At 38.1% G+C, this 17,532-nt stretch overlaps 1 protein-coding gene across 4 annotated transcripts in view; it reads left to right on the forward strand.

Annotated features, from left to right (window-relative positions):
• KHDRBS2 (KH RNA binding domain containing, signal transduction associated 2) overlaps positions 1 to 17,532 on the forward strand; it is a 461,654-nt gene that overhangs the window by 425,121 nt on the left and 19,001 nt on the right. For 2 of the 4 annotated variants that reach the window (XR_006740033.1, XM_045572975.1), the window contains exon 8: positions 12,234 to 12,292. The exons of the other annotated variants lie outside the window; for them this stretch is intronic. Coding sequence is in view for 1 of the 2 variants with exons in the window: in XM_045572975.1 (XP_045428931.1) it covers positions 12,234 to 12,292 (59 nt within the window). In the remaining variant the exon portion in view is untranslated. The remainder of the gene's footprint in view (positions 1 to 12,233; positions 12,293 to 17,532) is intronic. 4 annotated transcript variants of the gene reach the window in all.

Consider the following 17,532-nt stretch of genomic DNA (forward strand, 5'->3'; position numbering starts at 1 on the left):
TTGTGTGCCTAGGATGGGCCCTTGATCTTGGTGGTAGCTGGATTTTTCTGAGGAGGAGGATAGTAGGTAAATATAGAGGAGGGCTCATAGCTCATCTAATATTTCTAAACCCAATTAGTCCAAGATCATATTGACTTTAAATGAATTATTTCCCATATTTTTGTCTGGTATTATGCAGATGGTGTTGAAAATGATCGTTTGAATACATATGATGGACGAGAAGAATAAATTGTCCATGTGATAGTGTTTGGGAATTTTTATTGAATTTATTGGGATGATATTTGTTAATAAAATTATATAGGTTTCCAGTATACAATTCTATGATGTATCATCTGTATATTGTATTGTGTTTACCACCCAAAGGCAAGTTTCTTTCCATCATCATTTATCCCCCTCCCCCCTTTATGCTCTTCTACCTCCCCTCATCCCCCCTTTCCTCTGATAATCACCATACTGTTGCCTGTGCCTATAAGGTGTTTTTTTTTTATCTTTCTCCTTTCACATTTTTAACCCAGCCCCTCATTCCCACTTCCCTCTGCCAGTTACCAGTCCTTTCCCTATATCTATGAGTCTGTTTCTATTTTGTTTGTTTATTTTGTTTATTGGATTCCATGTATAAGTGAAAGCATATGCCATTTGCCTTTTCCTGATTGGCTTATTTCATTTAGCATAATACTCTCCAAGCCACCCATGCTGCCATAAAGAAAACCAACAACAAAATGAAAAGACAGCCCACTGAATAGCAGAAAATATTCAGCAATGATATATCTGCTTAAGGGGTTAATATTCAAAATTTATAAAGAACTTATACAATTCAACACCAAAAAAAAAATAATAATAACCCTAATTTTAAAAATGTTCATGTGAGTTCTGCCATCAGCTACATCAAGGTTCAAATCTGAGATTCACCACAGCAGGGCTGCATAGCTTGGGACATGTGACAGTCAGCTAAACATAGATTTCCTCTCCTGAACTTTGTCTAATACATACTCAAAAATTGTAGGCATGATTAAATAGGATAAGTTATGTAAAGCTCCTGGCAGTGTTTGGCCAGTGTTAAGTGCTAGAAATGTAATAGATATAAGTTTTCATGGTTGTTACAACTATTATTGTTTCTGTAAAAGGAGAGGAAGGAGAAGAATTTTAAAGAGACAAGTAATTTAATTTCTTGTTTAAAGCCCTTTCACATTTAAAAGTTTCAATTCTAAAAATCAGGTGGTAGAAGTAGTGAAGGAATAGGAAAGAAGGTGTAAGTAAATAACATTTAATAGCAAATATTTAATTCACTGCAGATGTTAATAAAACATTAGCAAAAAAATGAAGCCAATCATGTTTCTTTATTACTTACACATTTGAGTTTGGGCCTTCATAATATCAAACTTAGTCTTCCAAAATGCTTTTTATTTAAATATATTTTATGATTTTTTTACAGAGAGGAAGGGAGAGGGATAGAGAGCTTGAAACATTGATGAGAGAGAAACATTGACCAGCTGCCTCCTGCACATGCCCTACTGGGGATATGCCTGCAACCAAGGTACATGCCCTTGCCTGGAATCAATCCTGGGACCTTTTCATCTAAGATTGACGCTCTATCCACTGAGCAAAACCGATTTTGGCCCAAAATGCTTTTTTGAACTATCAAATGAAGTTAATCAGATTTATCCTCTTTTTTGTTCTTATATTTTAATATCTGTAAAGATGTTAGGGGAGGGACATTTAGCAGTTCAAACTGAAGATCCTAAATGTAGCAACTAACTGAAATGAAATAATTATGATTTATGTTCACAAATAATTTAAGCAAATACTCAATTTTTTTTCACATGTTTTAACTTAACAAACAGTACATGCTCATGGATACAGAGGAAATGGAGATATAAAAACACAAGGGAGGGAGCAATTACGAAGAGATATATTCATTCTGTAGGCATATGCTTATCCAGTCATTTAGTCAATAAATATTTGCTGAGCAACTATTATCTGCTTGAAGTTCTTACAGGTGCCGATGATATAGCAACTGAAAAGGAAGATACCACTAACAGAGGGGTTTGTTTTAAGGCAAAATATAATCATATCTGTCCCCTTCTTAATGCCTTCCTTGTCTTCAGTGCTTCTTAAGATAAAAAGCTCCTCACCTGGACTGAGACAAGCTCCTTCGAGATGCAGTGCCTGTCTCCTTCTCAGGATACAAGGTTGAGCTTCTCTTATTTAAACTAATCCACTGGCCACATTGGAGGACTAGTTGCCAAAGCCATGCCTTTTCCTGCTTCTGAACACTTCCTGTAAATCTTCACTACATTTACCTGGGAAGTTAATTCCTCCTCCATTTTAGGTTTTCATCATTTGGCGAGTGAAATAATAATAGTAGTAATAGTAATATCTATACTAATAATAGAGGAATATGCAAATTTTTTGCCCAGGATACCGTCACAGTAACAATAATGACCAGCAGGCTGCCTGGGGTGACAAGGCTGGCAGGGGGGTTAGTGAGGGATGACCAAATGACTGAAAAGGCTGTGAGGGGCAACCAGGACAGCAGGTGGGGTAGTTGAAGGTGACCAGGCCAGAGGGGGGGTCAGTTGGGGGTGACCAGGCTGGCTGGCTGGGGGGAAGAAGGGTGGTTAGGGGCAATCAGGCCAGCAGGCAGAGACAAATAGGGGTGATCAGGCAGGCAGGTAGGCAGGTGAGCAGTTAGGAGCCTGTATTGTGAGAGGGATGTCTTACTGCCGGTTTAAGCCCAATCTTGGAAGTTGGACATACCATGAGGGCTCCCTGATTGGAGATGGTGCTGGCTAGGGTGAGGTAAGCCCCCCCCCCCCCATGCACAAATTTTGTGCACTGAGCCTCTAGTAATTATAATAAAATCACTCATCACTTGTTTTAAGGCTTTTCTGATTTACTGTACTTTCTCTGAGGGCTTTTTTATTCCTGCCTATTTGGTTTTTCAACGTTTTACCAAATAATGCTAGAGTTTTTGTTTTGTTTTGTGGATATTACACCATTAATTGGTGTAGTTAGGAACAAAGAAAGTGAAGACTAGTTGGGGGAGGTAGTGATGAGTGATATAGGCAGCCAGGGTCTGTAAGAGGCTAGAATTTGTTCTAGAAGGGACAGACAAAAAAACATTTTAAAGAAATCATCAAAAAAATAAAACTGCTTGGAAATAGTTCCCATTTTTCAACATGACAATAGGGTTGACCCTATGTTAGTAAACTTCACCTTTAGTGCTGGAAATAACAGGAGACGTCCCCCCAGGGAAGACCTAGAAATAACAGAATTAGCAGGTAACAGGACCATAATATTACGAGGAAGAAAGCGATAGAGCCTCGAGCTGTTTGATGAAGTCTCCCATTTTTCCATCCCAACAATGTTTGTTTAATGTTCCGAATGACATTGAGGGAGGTTTGTGGTTGGTGGTGAGAACTGATACACATATCTGTGTGTTGCTGTCATTGTTCTACACACTAAATTTACAGCTTTCTAAGTAGCACTTTTATGGACCTTTAAGAAATTTAACATAAAAATTTTATTATCATAAAAAGGAACTATCAATTTTTCAATTTGAGGATGGAACCTGGGCTGAAAATGTATCTTTATTTGACAGGTATTTTTGGGAAGGCAGTGTAAATTCACAACAGCAAGGCTTCAGCGTCAATGCTTAAGAGGACAAATTTTAAGAACACCCTCTCTTAAGTGCTAAAAATAGTTGGATTGCTAGACATTTTTTATATTAACACTTTAATCAAATCCCTGTATTCATTTCCTAAATTACTATTTTGTGTTTCTTTTCTTCAATGCCAAAAAAATAATTAATGAATCTTTAATTTCAACTCACCCTTATTTGGTCCTATTTTCATCTACATAAATCTTTAGGGTAGTCAAGAGTCAGGGAAAGACTGCAGTGAAGGACAGTGTGGCGCAAACCAAACACATGGAAACTAAGAGTGAAGAAACTATAATCGTTTGAGAGCCACATAAGCTGTCATGTATTTGTAACTTTTAAAATTATCTTTTAAAAATATTTGTCAGATGAAACAATTTGAAAAAAAAAAGTTTATATTCTTCCAAGTAAACAGTTGAAATATTAAATGAAGCATTGATCTTTATTTTTTTTATTTTATAAAATTGCATCCTCTATTATTTTCCCCTCTATAGGAGTATAACTGGTTTGATTATATGTACACATCATTTACATTACTGCCGGTTTCTCTATTTGTAACAAATGGATGTCGAAAAAGTTTCCTTTACAAGCTTGGTTAGTCTCTTTGATTTCTGGGCAAGTCTGTTTCACCATCAGCATGGTTTCTCTGCCACAGGAACATGAGCACCAACTGCTAAAGTGTGAAACTATACAAATGAAAGTGCTACTGTGTCACAGGTTGGCTCACTAAGAACTTGCTTGCAAAATTAGTGGGATGATGGTGAAGATATGTGGCTTACTAGAAACCAAATTACACCCTAATTTTTTTTTTCTATTATGCTTATTTCCACTTCATTAGTTGTCTTAATAAACTAACATAGTCTAGTTATGGCAAAATGCTCCTAAATAAATAAAAAGCTGAAAATTTTTCATCTCTCATTTTTATCTAGTTTTACATTCGGCCACTAATAAATTAACCTGATTTTCTTTTTTTCTGACTCCATTACTCCAGTTGTTTATTATTTTTTCCAAACATGTATTAGTGTCTAAGGTCTTGATATTAAAGTCAAAATGTTTTGTAGAATTTTACCTGTAATACTAAGATATTGTTTAATGTGTCAGTGCAGCTGCTTGCTGTCTTATATGATGATATATATCAATTCCTAGAGAAATCACATAACCATTACTGCCAGAGTAAGTTTCAAATCACCAATTATTGTCATCATTTTAATTAACACCTCTATAATTGTAACTGTATTTCAAACCAGGAGAACTACAGAGCTCTCTGGGTTCCCCCTTTTTAAGTACATTAATCCCTTTCATAAGGGCATCACACTCATGATATAATTTCCCCCCAAACCCCAGCTCTTAAAACCATCACTTTGGGAGCTGAGATTTCAACATACAAACTTGGGGAGATACAAAAATTCAGTCCAGTACTTCATCATTAACATTAGACTTTCAAAGTCACTACATTCGGCATTTCTAGACAGTTACACGAAGATTGAAAATAAATAGAAAATAAGGAATTTACTTTTATCCAAATCATGAAGAATTTGTATACCTCACTCTGTACATGGCCTCTCTCAAATATAAGGAACACTAGAAAATGTAGTCTTGAGAAAGTCAGTCTCTTTTATCAAAAAAGAGAAATGGATTTTACAGGGAACAACTAGAAATCTTTTATGGCACAAACTCAAACCATGCAAATATGCATGAGTACCCTTCTCATTAAACAAACAAGCAAACAAAAAAAGATGTCTATCTTCTATCAAACAGAGAAAATCAAAGCTCAGTTCAAATATCTGCAACCAGCTCAAAATATAGAATCTCTGGAAAATTTGCAGACCTCTACAATGGGTTTTGTGGTTTTTGAAGTCTGGTGGCCTAAATTATAAATTATCTTTCCTTCCCATTCCCCCTTACAAAATATGCCCAGTGTAAAGTGGTGGAAAATGAATCACAGAAACTTCTTTAGGGAAATACTAAAGGTTCCATATGAAATAACAATCACAACGTATTGCCACGCTGAGATTAAGTGACACCTAAGCAACAGCATTGAAATAAGTTTTCTGATTAGTGAATCTGGCAGCCTGGGTTCTCTTTTCTGCAACATTTTTGAGATTTATACTGGCAGGTTCTTCCTCGTCCTAATGGATAAATGGCCTTATCCTTGGCCGTATGTGAATGGAGTAAAGAAGAGCAATGTCCTCGCTGGGGACTTCACAGTTTTCCCAGGATGCTTCCTCTGGTTCACGTTTGGGCAACTGAGGATTGTTCTAGGGCTCATGGTCTAATGGGAAATGTGAGGGCATCTCTGGGCAGCATTCATTATCTATTGCCATTAGAAAGAGAAACCACTTACTTATCTAGTTCCAGTAAGCCCCACTTTTCTAAACCCACTCCCATTTTAAATAATAAAATGAGCATAAATCAGGCAGAGATAACTTCCCTTAGTCAAGTGCAATTCATTTTCGTTTCCTCTAGAAAAAAATGACTCATTCCTATTTGAGCATATACCTTTTGTAAACCTTCCTAAAAGTAGCAAGAGTTACTAACAGGATTTGTTCGGTCCCCCCCCCCCCCCCCCCCCCCCCCCCCCCCCCCCCGCAGAGTGCAAAGTATACACAGGCTTATAGGCTTATGGCCAAGTTTTCCTTGGCAATGGCATTACAATCGTCATCAGCTTTCTATTCAACAGTACTTTTTCCTAGCATTCTTCACCCTCCAGCTAAGTTAATGCCTGGTGTTTGGGGATTTTAATGGCAATTCCACACTTCCACATACTGATTTCAATATTCAACTAAATTGTTATAACAATTTGTAACAATGAGATTTAATATTCAGGGAGGTAGGCAGTGGTTTAGACTAGGTCTGTCCCTGAGTGATCAGTTAGAAACAAGTTCCTCCTATATTTCAGTACATCACTTCCTTAGTCTTTCCCTTTATTTTCATGGGAGATGTTAGATCACCATTTTGAATGCATTCTACCAACTGAGGAGGTGATGGTGCATAAGTCCAGGATGAGGAGCTTGTTCTTACGTTACAAATGGCCCCAAAGTCACCCCCATCTTTTTTGTGCATATCCCAGGACTTAGTCACAAAGGCACATCTACCTGCAAGGGTGGTTGGGGAGTGGGGTTTGTGTGTGTGTTTTGTATTTGTGTGTGTGTGTGTGTGTGTGTTTTGTCAATGTAAATTATTCTCCTATAGAAGAAATGGGGAGTAGTATTTGGATGAGCAAATGTATGGATGCTGACAGGGTTCTTTATGATTATTTTCCATGATTTTGCATTACTCATTATTTCACAAATATCTTACCTGTTCCACTCTCCCCTTTTTAGACTTCTGAAAGTTGACATTCCCTCTTGGTGTATATCTATAATGTATGATAGATAATAACTGTCACTAATCTTCTTTTATCCCCTCTCTTATCTTCATCAATTAAAGTTGGAATCTAGTGAGAAACATAGTAATGCTGCATGGCAGTTTCAGGGGCTATTGGTCTTCCTGTAACACACTTTGGGAAACATAATCAGACATCCTCATAGAGAAATTATTGATTGTGAGGAAGGTAGGGAGAAGCTTCTAAAAATGCCCTCATTTTTCTCTTCATCCCTGTAAATGGGGATGTCACTTCTTGATTATCCAGGGAATCAATTAACAATTCTCAGGAATTTGCTACATATTTATAAGTGTTCTCAATTGGGTTGCATCATTCCTGTTAAGATAAGCATGTAGGGGGAAATGAGGGATAGCTGTAATAGTGTCAACAATAAAATAAAAAGGATAAGTGTGTGAAAGAAGAGATGAATGTCCAGCCATCAGCCAATGGCCTTAGGTTTCTACAACCTGAAAGCATTAGAAAGATGGGAAGAAGACCATAGTGCCATACATTTTTCCTAGATAGTTTGCATATAACTATCCTGGGCAATGAAGACTGGGCTAGGTAATCTTTGCATTAGCACTGGCCTTCCAGAAGATAAAAATGGCCCAATTTCTGTCTCTCTCTTCCATATATCGACTTTTCCTTTTTTGCTTCTCTTCACTTACTATCAATGAAATCTCAAGTTTCTAATATAAGGAGACCTATGAAATTGCCTTAAGGCAGTGGTCGGCAATCTGCGGCTCTTGAGCCACATGCCGCTCTTTGGCCTCTTGAGTGTGGCTCTTCCACAAAATACCACATGCGGATGCCCATGTACAGTACAACTGAAACTTCGTGGCCCATGCACAGAAGTCGGTTTTTGGCTCTCAAAAGCAATTTCAGTTGTTGTACTGTTGATATTTGGCTTTCTTGACTAATGAGTTTGCCGACCACTGCCTTAAGGGAAAGGACAGCCACATAGAGGCTTTTCTTCCTTCCCTCCACCCTATCCCTTTGTCATCTATCACTACACTTGCTCTTATATCATTTAGTTTTTATATAAAGCCATTTTCTTGCCACACGTTTATAAACTAAAAGGAAATTAGTAATCTTAAGGTAATTTATAAATTCATAAATAAGATTTAGGCAGAAGACTTTAAATGAAGGAGCTTATTTGAGGTTAAAATGCAGTGTATCATAAACATTAATAGATCCCTGAGTAAATAAAAATATGCATTCACTATCCAAACACTAAGCTTAATTAAAATAATGTCCACTTTTTGTATATTATTCTTAAAAAGTATAACGTGGTTACATTAGGCTACTCAAGAAAATGGTGGCTAATCTTCCTATGAGCAAAACAATATTTTATGCCATACATATTTATTGAGCAGGCATTGTAGACCAATCATCCTGGGAACAGTAAAAGCAAGTGAACTAAGGAGAGAACAAACCCTATGCCAGGGAGCTGTTGCATTCTACCTGTGAGAAACAGCCAAGTAAGGGAATAAACAAAAGTGTGTTTGTTGGTTATATAATATGTACATTAGTGATTGATAGATACTAAGATAAACAAAGCAAGGTAAGAATGAGTGAATGATAGTGAGTGGATTATAAATGACATTTGAGTGGATTCTGAAAGAATGAGAGAAGAGATACCTGCACATTTAGGAAAAGTGTGTTCAGGTGGTGGGAATAGCTAATGAAAAGGTGCTGAGACAGTAATGTGTTTATTATATTCAGGAAGTAGCTAGGAAGCCAACCTGCCCTATGCAGAGTGAACAAAGGGGAAGTGAGAGAGGTCTAAGATCTACTAGGGACCAATGTGTGCAAAATAAGATTTTTACATTTTTCCTAAAGGACTAGGGAAGCTATTTATGGACTTTGAATAGAGAACTAATATGATCTAATTTACTTCTATAAGAATAACTTTGGCCTCGCTGGTTTGGCTCAGTAGATAAAGTGTCAGCCTGCAGACTGAAAGGTCCCAGGTTCAATTTCCGTCAAAGGCACATTCCTGGGTTGCAGGCTTGATCCCTGGTGGGGAGCATGCAGGAGGCAGCCTATCAATGATTCTCTCTCATCTCATTTCCACTCTGAAATCAATCCTATCTAATAAAAGAGAAACATGCAAATTGGCCATACCTCTGCTATGCATACAAAGCACACCCACTAGCCAATCAGGAGGGAGTATGCAAAATAACCCAACCAAGATGGTGGTGGCCACAGAGCTGGAGTGAGCAGGAGGCTTGGGTTGCCATTGGCAATGGAGGAAGCCAAGCTTCTCACCCACCCTGGCTTGCCCTGGCCTCTGCTCAAGGCTACAAAATTTAAATTATAGAAAATAAATAAATCCCAAATACCTGCTTCCAGCCAGCCCTGGCCTCCATTCTAGGAGGTGCTAGAAAAAAAAAAAAAGAAAAAAAAGGCAAAAAAAGGAGGGGCTGGGAGCTTAGGTCACCAGGGTGCGTGGCCAGCCTGTAAACAGCCATCAGCCCCTCACCCAACCTGGCCAGGCATCCCAGCAGGGACCCCCATGCTGAAGGGAGTATGGCCAGCCTGCAAACAGCCCTCAGCCCCTCACCCAGGCTGGCCATACCCCCATGGATGGAGGGTCCCCACTGGGGGGCTTGGCCAGCCTGCAAGCAGCCATCAACACCTCACCCAGGCTGGCCAGGCACCCCAGCGCGACTCCCACCCTGATCTGGGAAACCCTTCAGGGCAAACCAGCCAGCCCCCTCCCATGCACCAGACCTCTATCTATACTAATAAAAGGCTAGTATGCTAATTAGACTGGAAGACCCGAAATTCTTTTGGACAACGCCAGGGTGAAGGGGCCAAGGTAGAGGCAGTTAAAGGCCAAGAGGGGAGAGCAGTTGTGGATAATCAGGCCAGGATGGGACAGCAATTGTGGGTGATCAGGCTGGTGAGGGGCAGGGCCATTGGGGGTAAGCAGAACAGCAGGGGGGGCAGTTAGGGGCAAGCAGGCCATCATTGGGTCAGTTTGAGGTGAACAGGATGGGGGGGGGGGGAGACACAGTTTGGAGTGAGCAGGCCAGCATGGAGGCAGTTGTGGGCGAGCAGGCTAGTAGGGAGGAAAGGAAGGGGCTAGCAGGCCAGCAAGGGAGGCAATGGGGAGTGACCAGGGGGTCAGGAGAGGCAGCTGGGGGCAAGCACACTGGCACGGGGGGGGGGGGGCAGTTGGGAGTGATCAGGCTGGCGTGGGGTGGGGGCAGCTGGGGGCAAGCAGATTGGCAGGCAGAGTGGTTAGGAGCAATCAGGCAGGCAGGTGAATGGTTAGGAGCCAGCAGTCCTAGATTGTGAGAGAGATATCCAACTGCTGGTTTAAGCCCAATCCCTGTAAACCGGCAGTAGGACATTCTTTGAGAGGTCCCAGATTGAAGAGGGTGCAGGCGGGGCTGAGGAACACCCCCACCCCTCACCCCCATGCATGAACTTCATGCACCGGGCTACTAGTAAAAATATATGATTGGGGGCAGGGCGGGGGGGGGGAGGGGGGAGAATTACTTTGCTATGCAGAAAATTGAAACATAGGAAGCAGGGCACAGAGACCGGTTATATTGCATTTGTTTAAGTGAAAGATGGTGAAACTAACCATAGTCGTAGCTGTGGAATGTTAGAAATGTTTAAATTCTGGATATTTTGCAAAAAGTGAAAGAATTTGCTGATGGGTTAGACATTAGATGTGAGAGGAAAGGAGAAGACTCCACAGCTTTCAGCAAGAATAACAGTAATTAAGGTGTCATTTATAAAGATGGAAAGCATTTGAAAGGAGCAAGTCTGAATGAGAAATAATATATTTTCTTAAATGTATTGATCTTAGAGATAAGGGAAAGAGAAGAGGGCAGGGATTAAGAGAGAGGGGAGAGAGGGAGAGAGATCTATCAGTTTTCTCCCAAACATGCCCTAACAAGGAAGTGAACCCATAACCTGGCCATATGCCCTGATCAGAAATGAACCTACCACCTTTTGATGATGCTGAGCCAAACTGGCCATGGAAAATTTTTATATTTGGATATGTTAAGTTTGACATCCAAATGGAGATATGCAGAAGGCAACTGGATATATGAGACCTCAGTGGAGGGGAGGGGCATATAATTTGGAAATCATCATAGTAGAGTTAGTTTAAAGCCATCGGAACAATTAAGATTGCCTAGGGAATATCAATAGCAAAACAATCCTAATAACTGAGCTGTAGCAGTCTTCAGGATTTAGTGGCTGAGAACAGGTGAACCAGCAGAGAAGAATGAGAAAATGGATTGAGCTAAGGAGATCCAAGAGAGAACACCTCAGTAGCAACTGAAGTGTGTGAAGTAGAAAATGATCAATTGTGTTAACTGTGCTAACACAGAATGAGGACCAAGTCTTGACCATTGGGTTTGAAAATGGCAAGATATTGACAAGAGCTGTTTCAGTGGAGAATATAGCCTGACCAGGATGTCTTTAAAAGCATGTGAAAAGAGAGGCAGTGAAAAAGAGTGAATGAAGTCTCATCTTTTCAAGCAATTTTTATGTAAAGAGAAATAGCTCATCACTAGAAGGAGATCTCAGGGTGAGGGAAGGTTTTTTGAGGATGGAAGATACATAAAATGCTTGGAGGCTCATAGGGATGGTGCCTTAGGGGGAGAAACTTGCTGTAAGATGAAGTGATGACAATTGTGGTGGGGGAAGACTTTAAGTAACTTCAGTAAGAAACAGAGGAAGCACTCTTTTTTTCTCAGTTACTGAAATGTAGAAGCATCTAGCAAAAAAGTAACAGCTTGTATATTTGAGAACTGCATGAACAAGCTGTGAAAGGGCTAAAGAAGAGCATACATATAATTTCAGAGTTTGGACGTGAAGATGAAATTGATGTAACTTTTTAGGATAACATCATTAAGAGGCATACATTACTAATTGTCACCTTATATAGCACCTTTTCTTATGTCTTTTATAACTCTCCTCTTGACCAATTTTGAAGAGTACACTTGTATTTTAGGGGAAATTTGATTTATAAATTGAAAGAAGTATTTAGGTGGCATGAGAAAATCATAGCACTCCTTGTCAGTAACCTGTATTTTTCTTCCTATTTCTTTAGAATTCTGTTTTATGCCTACAGGTTATTGGGATACTACATTAACACACATTTTGCTTTCAAATCCCATCTGAGTTTCTGGGTTGATCCCTCCTGATTACAGTAACATTGATTGCTGTCTAAATTTGTTGCAGTGTGCCTGAATACTATGACTACGGTCATGGAGTAAGTGAGGATGCCTATGACAGCTACGGTAAGACCTTTTCTTTACTAAAACTGTGAAATCAGAACATTCATCAGTCACTGACAACTCAGAAATTACTTCTATCTTTCTCGCCCCAGTTTTTACAGAAGTCCAGACTCAGATGATTTATGTAATTCCAGGGTGAGGTTTGACATATAGAGCCAGTGCCAGAAAATTGGACAGATCAATTTGATCAATATTTCAAAAGCAATTATTCACAATCATAGATCATTTTCAACAGCAACAATAAGTCTATCTGAACAGTGTCTTATAAGTTTCACTGTGTCCATTGTCTCACTCATTGATCTGACAATAATCATGTGTGTTTCCTGCTTTCAGAAAGATCACTAGAGTAATATACAATTGAAATATTTAAGAACTTTTAAGGGCAGATATTGTAGCTTTCAAGTTATTTTCTATAGTGTGTGTCATTCTTAAAATTGCCAGATAATGCTTGGCTCATGAGAATTAATATTCAATAAGTATGTTACCCTATAAAATCAATTTTTAAAACTACATTGCTTAATTAAAATACATAACACTTAGAATTAGTTGTAATTTAATTCAGTAAGATTTTACTGAGTGCCTGTGAAATGTATAAGTATACTACATCACTTTAAAAGGTAGTTACTGGTTTCTTAAAAGACATCTACAGCAACAATAGTTGACCACCTTGAAAAACACTCATTTAAGTGTTTCCAGGCCCAAATTTTATTAATATAATGTCAATGCCACTCGGTTCCCATTTATAGGAAGCAATAAAGGAGACAATACATGTTCCTCATGTGGGGTTCCACATGACGAAATTGTAGCCCTGCATAAGGATGGCATTTGGATGGACCAGACAACAGGAGGAAAAGAGAAATTACTATTCTACTTGGACTCACAGTCACCAAACTGACTAATTTCTCTCAGTATAATATCAATAGGCTGAACTTAAAAATAGGAGTAGGAAAGTAAACCAATATTATAATTGCCATTTATAAGCTGATTACTTATATTTTTCTCATGTATTGCTTTATGATAAATTGTAATATTAAATATTCTTTATCTCCACTTAACAATGAGGAAACTGAACCACAGAGGTTAAGTCAACTCCTTTTTTTATATTCTCATCAATGGTTAGAACACTATTAATTAATTGCTGTGACCACATACAGGGCACCTAATGTAGCTCTGTGCTAAGCAACCCATAATGAGGATTAGAGACCATGGAGATAATCCTCATTACACATTATATGTATATCTATATAACCAATCCCCATTAGTACCCTGCAGGGTACACATTCACATTGTCATCTGAATGTTACAAATGAGGAACTAAGGCTTAGGGCATGCAGTAACCTGCCTCAAACAACCAGCAAAGGACATAGCAGCAAGAATGTAAAGTCAAGTTTGTCTCATTTTGTTTCTGTTGTCAGGAGTGGAGGCAGAGTTCTGTGGACCATGGGAGAAAGAGAACAGGGTCTGTTACTTTAAACTTGAATTTGTTTTAAAGAAAAGATATTCAGCTTAGTGAGATCTCATCCAAATCTTGCCAACTGCTGTCCTACTAATCTAAGGGATGAAGATTTTCTACAGTATTTTACAGGAAAAAATAATAATTAATACACAATGAGCACCAGACTTCACCTTCTCCAGCATCAGCCCCATAGACCTAATATTTTGCTCCTGAGAGAGATAAGGATATTCTCTCTTTTAAAAAAAATTTTTTTTTATTGATTAAGGTGTTACATAGTCTCTTAAAAACAACTTAAACATATTTTCAGAAATTATTTCACAGAAATAATAGGTGATGGACATGTTTACATAGGTCCAGCCCAGTTGGTGAGCTACTGTAGAAAGTACAGCTTTAATTTTGTTCTCCATATTCTTTCCTCATTGGAAATAGAGCTCAAAGCCATCATCTGGTCTTTATTAAGAATAATATCCTCAAAACAGGCCTTCTCCAAAGCCACATGCATGGGCCAGGGCAGCCCCATCCTATAACTGCAGCAGTCTCTGAATTCAACACAGCAATAAGTCTATCTCCACTGTTCCAGCACATTCTTATCCAAATGGGAATCAAACCTCATGCCTTGTAAGATCAGTTATTGAGGATGATAGATGAATAGGTTACAATATGGGCCTTTAATTCATTCAACTTGTTTAGTGCACATAAGTATTGCCAGGCCCTAGGAATATGATGGTGTACAAGATAGACTTTGTCCCTCCCTAGGTTCTACTGTCTGTCTACTGTTGAGAAACAAGGCTACATATAAAAAATGGGGCCATGTTTTAAACCATGTGAGGCAAGAGTTCTACAAAAGGTCAGAGACCATTACTCTTGAATATTTATTTAATGGGTAACACGTGTAAGCCTTTGTCTCAATCCTGGGCATACTGCAGTGAACAATCTCTTGCAGTTGCATGCTAATGAGAAGACATTATTTATGCATCACTTTTTAAAAATGAAATTTCATTTGCAAAAACGCGGTTATTAGTTTTTACACTTGTCACATCAACCTGAGAGAAATCACACTGTCAGCTTTACTTTACAGCTTTGCATGGCAGGGATGGAGTTCATGATATATGATTAGGTAGTTTGTAATGAGTTGAGATTCCTAATTCCAAATTCTTTACATTTTATTTTTTATTTACTTGATTTGGATGATATTGGTTAATGAGATTATATAAGTTTCAAGTGCACAATTCTGTAATACATCATCTGTAAATTGCATTGTGTGATTACCACCCAAAGTTATATCTCCTTCCATCACCATATACTAGTACTTGACCCTCTTTATCCTTTATAGGCTAACACCATCTAAAGCAATAGGGAAAAGTGTGTGAATACAAACTATTGCTTCTCAGACTTAATGGAAATTCAGGAGCCACAGTCAGGAGATCAGACCTTAGCTCTGTAAACGATGGGTCTTAACATTGTTTTTGGGGGGGGGGTTCTTTTTGGGTTTTTTGCTGAGGAAGGAGGCTCCACACAAGCCAGAATTCCAGCCTCTCTAGTTCATCCCATCCCCCCAAAATGTCTGGGCTCACTGTGGTCCATCTGTGGTAAATACTGAGCAACAGAGTATGGGTCAGGGAACTCTGAACAAAAGTGCCTAAGTTTTAAATGATGCAGATGTATACTCACTTTATTTTATTTTATAAGAGCTATTTTTTGCCAGAGGTGTTTAGAAATCTAAGCAGATACAGAAGTCTAACCTAAAAATAAGTTATTTTCTTAATATAAAAATAATACAGTATAGAAAATTTAGGTTCAAAAAGAAGGAAATTTAAATCACCCTAAATTACACTACTATATTTATTTATTCTTTATTTTTTGTTATACATTTTACCAATTTGTATCATCGTGATACATATTCTATTTTTAAAATACAACTTAGACTGCTTTAGAAAAATTCCTTTAAGATTTTTTTATCCTAAAATAAAGAAGAAAGGTTTACTTTCAGTTTGTTGTTTTTTATCTTCACCCAAGGATATTGTCTCCACTGATTTCTAGAGTGGGAGGGAGGGAGAGGGGGAAAAGCAAGAGAGGGAGGGAGGGAGGGAGGGAGGGAGGGAGGGAAAGAGAGAGAGAGAGGGAGGGAGGGAGAGAGAGAAACATTGAGGTGAGAAAGACACATCGATTGGTTGCCTCCCACACATTCCCTTACTCGCCGAGGTATATACATGTCCTTAACCAGAATTGAACCTAGGACACTTTGGTATGCTTTAAACACTGAGCAAAACTGGCCTCTTATTTTGTACCAATACAAAATACAAAGTTTAAAATGTTTTCAGATGTACTATCAGAATTAACTATTAATATGTTCAGTTGAAAAGGAATAGTCCCTTCTTTTGTGTAACCAAGAAACAAAGAAAATACTTACATGTAAATCCATGTGGTCATGAGATTTAAATTTGATAATTCTCATACTCTCATATCCTATGTATATTGACAATAAAAAAAGGACCAGGTCAAATGACAAGAAAAAGTAAGTCCTTAGCATGACAACCTTGAAGCCTAATTAAATTAATACACATTACCTGCACTCAGCTTTTGGTATTAAGTATTATGTAAAGTGAGGTTTAAGTACAGAATTCTGGCTGTTCATCCTATGCTACCCAAATAGGAAGAAAAATTTTAATTATGTATGTGGAACAGTGATTTAAGGATCCACTTATGTCATATGTAGCTTGATGTTGCTTATTTTTCTATACCTCACATATTAACTACCTAGTATCCACTTATATATCAACTTTAATAAACTCTGAACAATCTTTAACATCAATAACATTTATTCCAAATGTGAATCTTGCATCTCCACTTACATTCACTTTCATTCTGAATTAATAATTTCTCTCTAATATTTGGAATGTCTGTATTTTTATAAAATCATAGCCCCAAATCTCAGCTTCCCAGCAACATGCTGGATTCAAATAGTATGTGGGGAGGCTCAGGGTCAGTTGCTGCAAACTTCACCCTTTCCCTTGGGCTGGCAGAAAGAACTGTGGGGCAAGCTGAGGTATGGGCAAGGAAAGGAGGAATGCTCTCTGGGATTAACTGGCTCCTGCACTCAAAAGACTCAGACACATAGCTCATTTAGGATCCCTGCAAATGGCCTTAAATAAGCCAGTGGAAGTAAAAACCCAATCATTCACTTTGAATCTTCATACATTGTGTTGTGGGCATCACCAAATGAAGTAGTATTTGTATCTTTGGGGCCTCTGATTCATATGGAAAGAACAAATATGTCGACTTCCAAGAAAATCAAGTATCATTTGGGGCTTCATAACAATTAAATTATTCAAGATATTAGCAAAAATGTAATATTAAACTATTTTTCGTATATCAATGTAAACATAATGTTTAAATAAATATTAGGATTAAAATAAATATCATTATTTATTATACTATTTAATGTGTTAATATTCATTAAAAATTTCATTACTCTCTATTAACATTTAATTAATGTTACATAATTATCTAATTAACACTTAAAATATTAAAATACCGATAACTTGAATTTGTTTTTTGAAACCTGAATTTTTGACTTATAGGAATTGCAAACCAGTTTCTGCATTTTAAAAATATTTCCTAATTTATGATTCATCAGAGTTGTTTTGGATACGTCTAATTAGGTCATAATTCAATGAGAGCATTTTAAATACAGTACATAGATCAGCTTGGCTCAGCAATGCTCCACCTAAGAAATACCCTCTAAATTCTCCTCAAGACTAACAGCTGAGAAAGGTCAGCAATAGTC

This window comes from Pipistrellus kuhlii, unplaced genomic scaffold (assembly GCF_014108245.1).
Source record: "Pipistrellus kuhlii isolate mPipKuh1 unplaced genomic scaffold, mPipKuh1.p scaffold_m20_p_5, whole genome shotgun sequence".
Lineage (NCBI taxonomy): Eukaryota > Metazoa > Chordata > Mammalia > Chiroptera > Vespertilionidae > Pipistrellus > Pipistrellus kuhlii.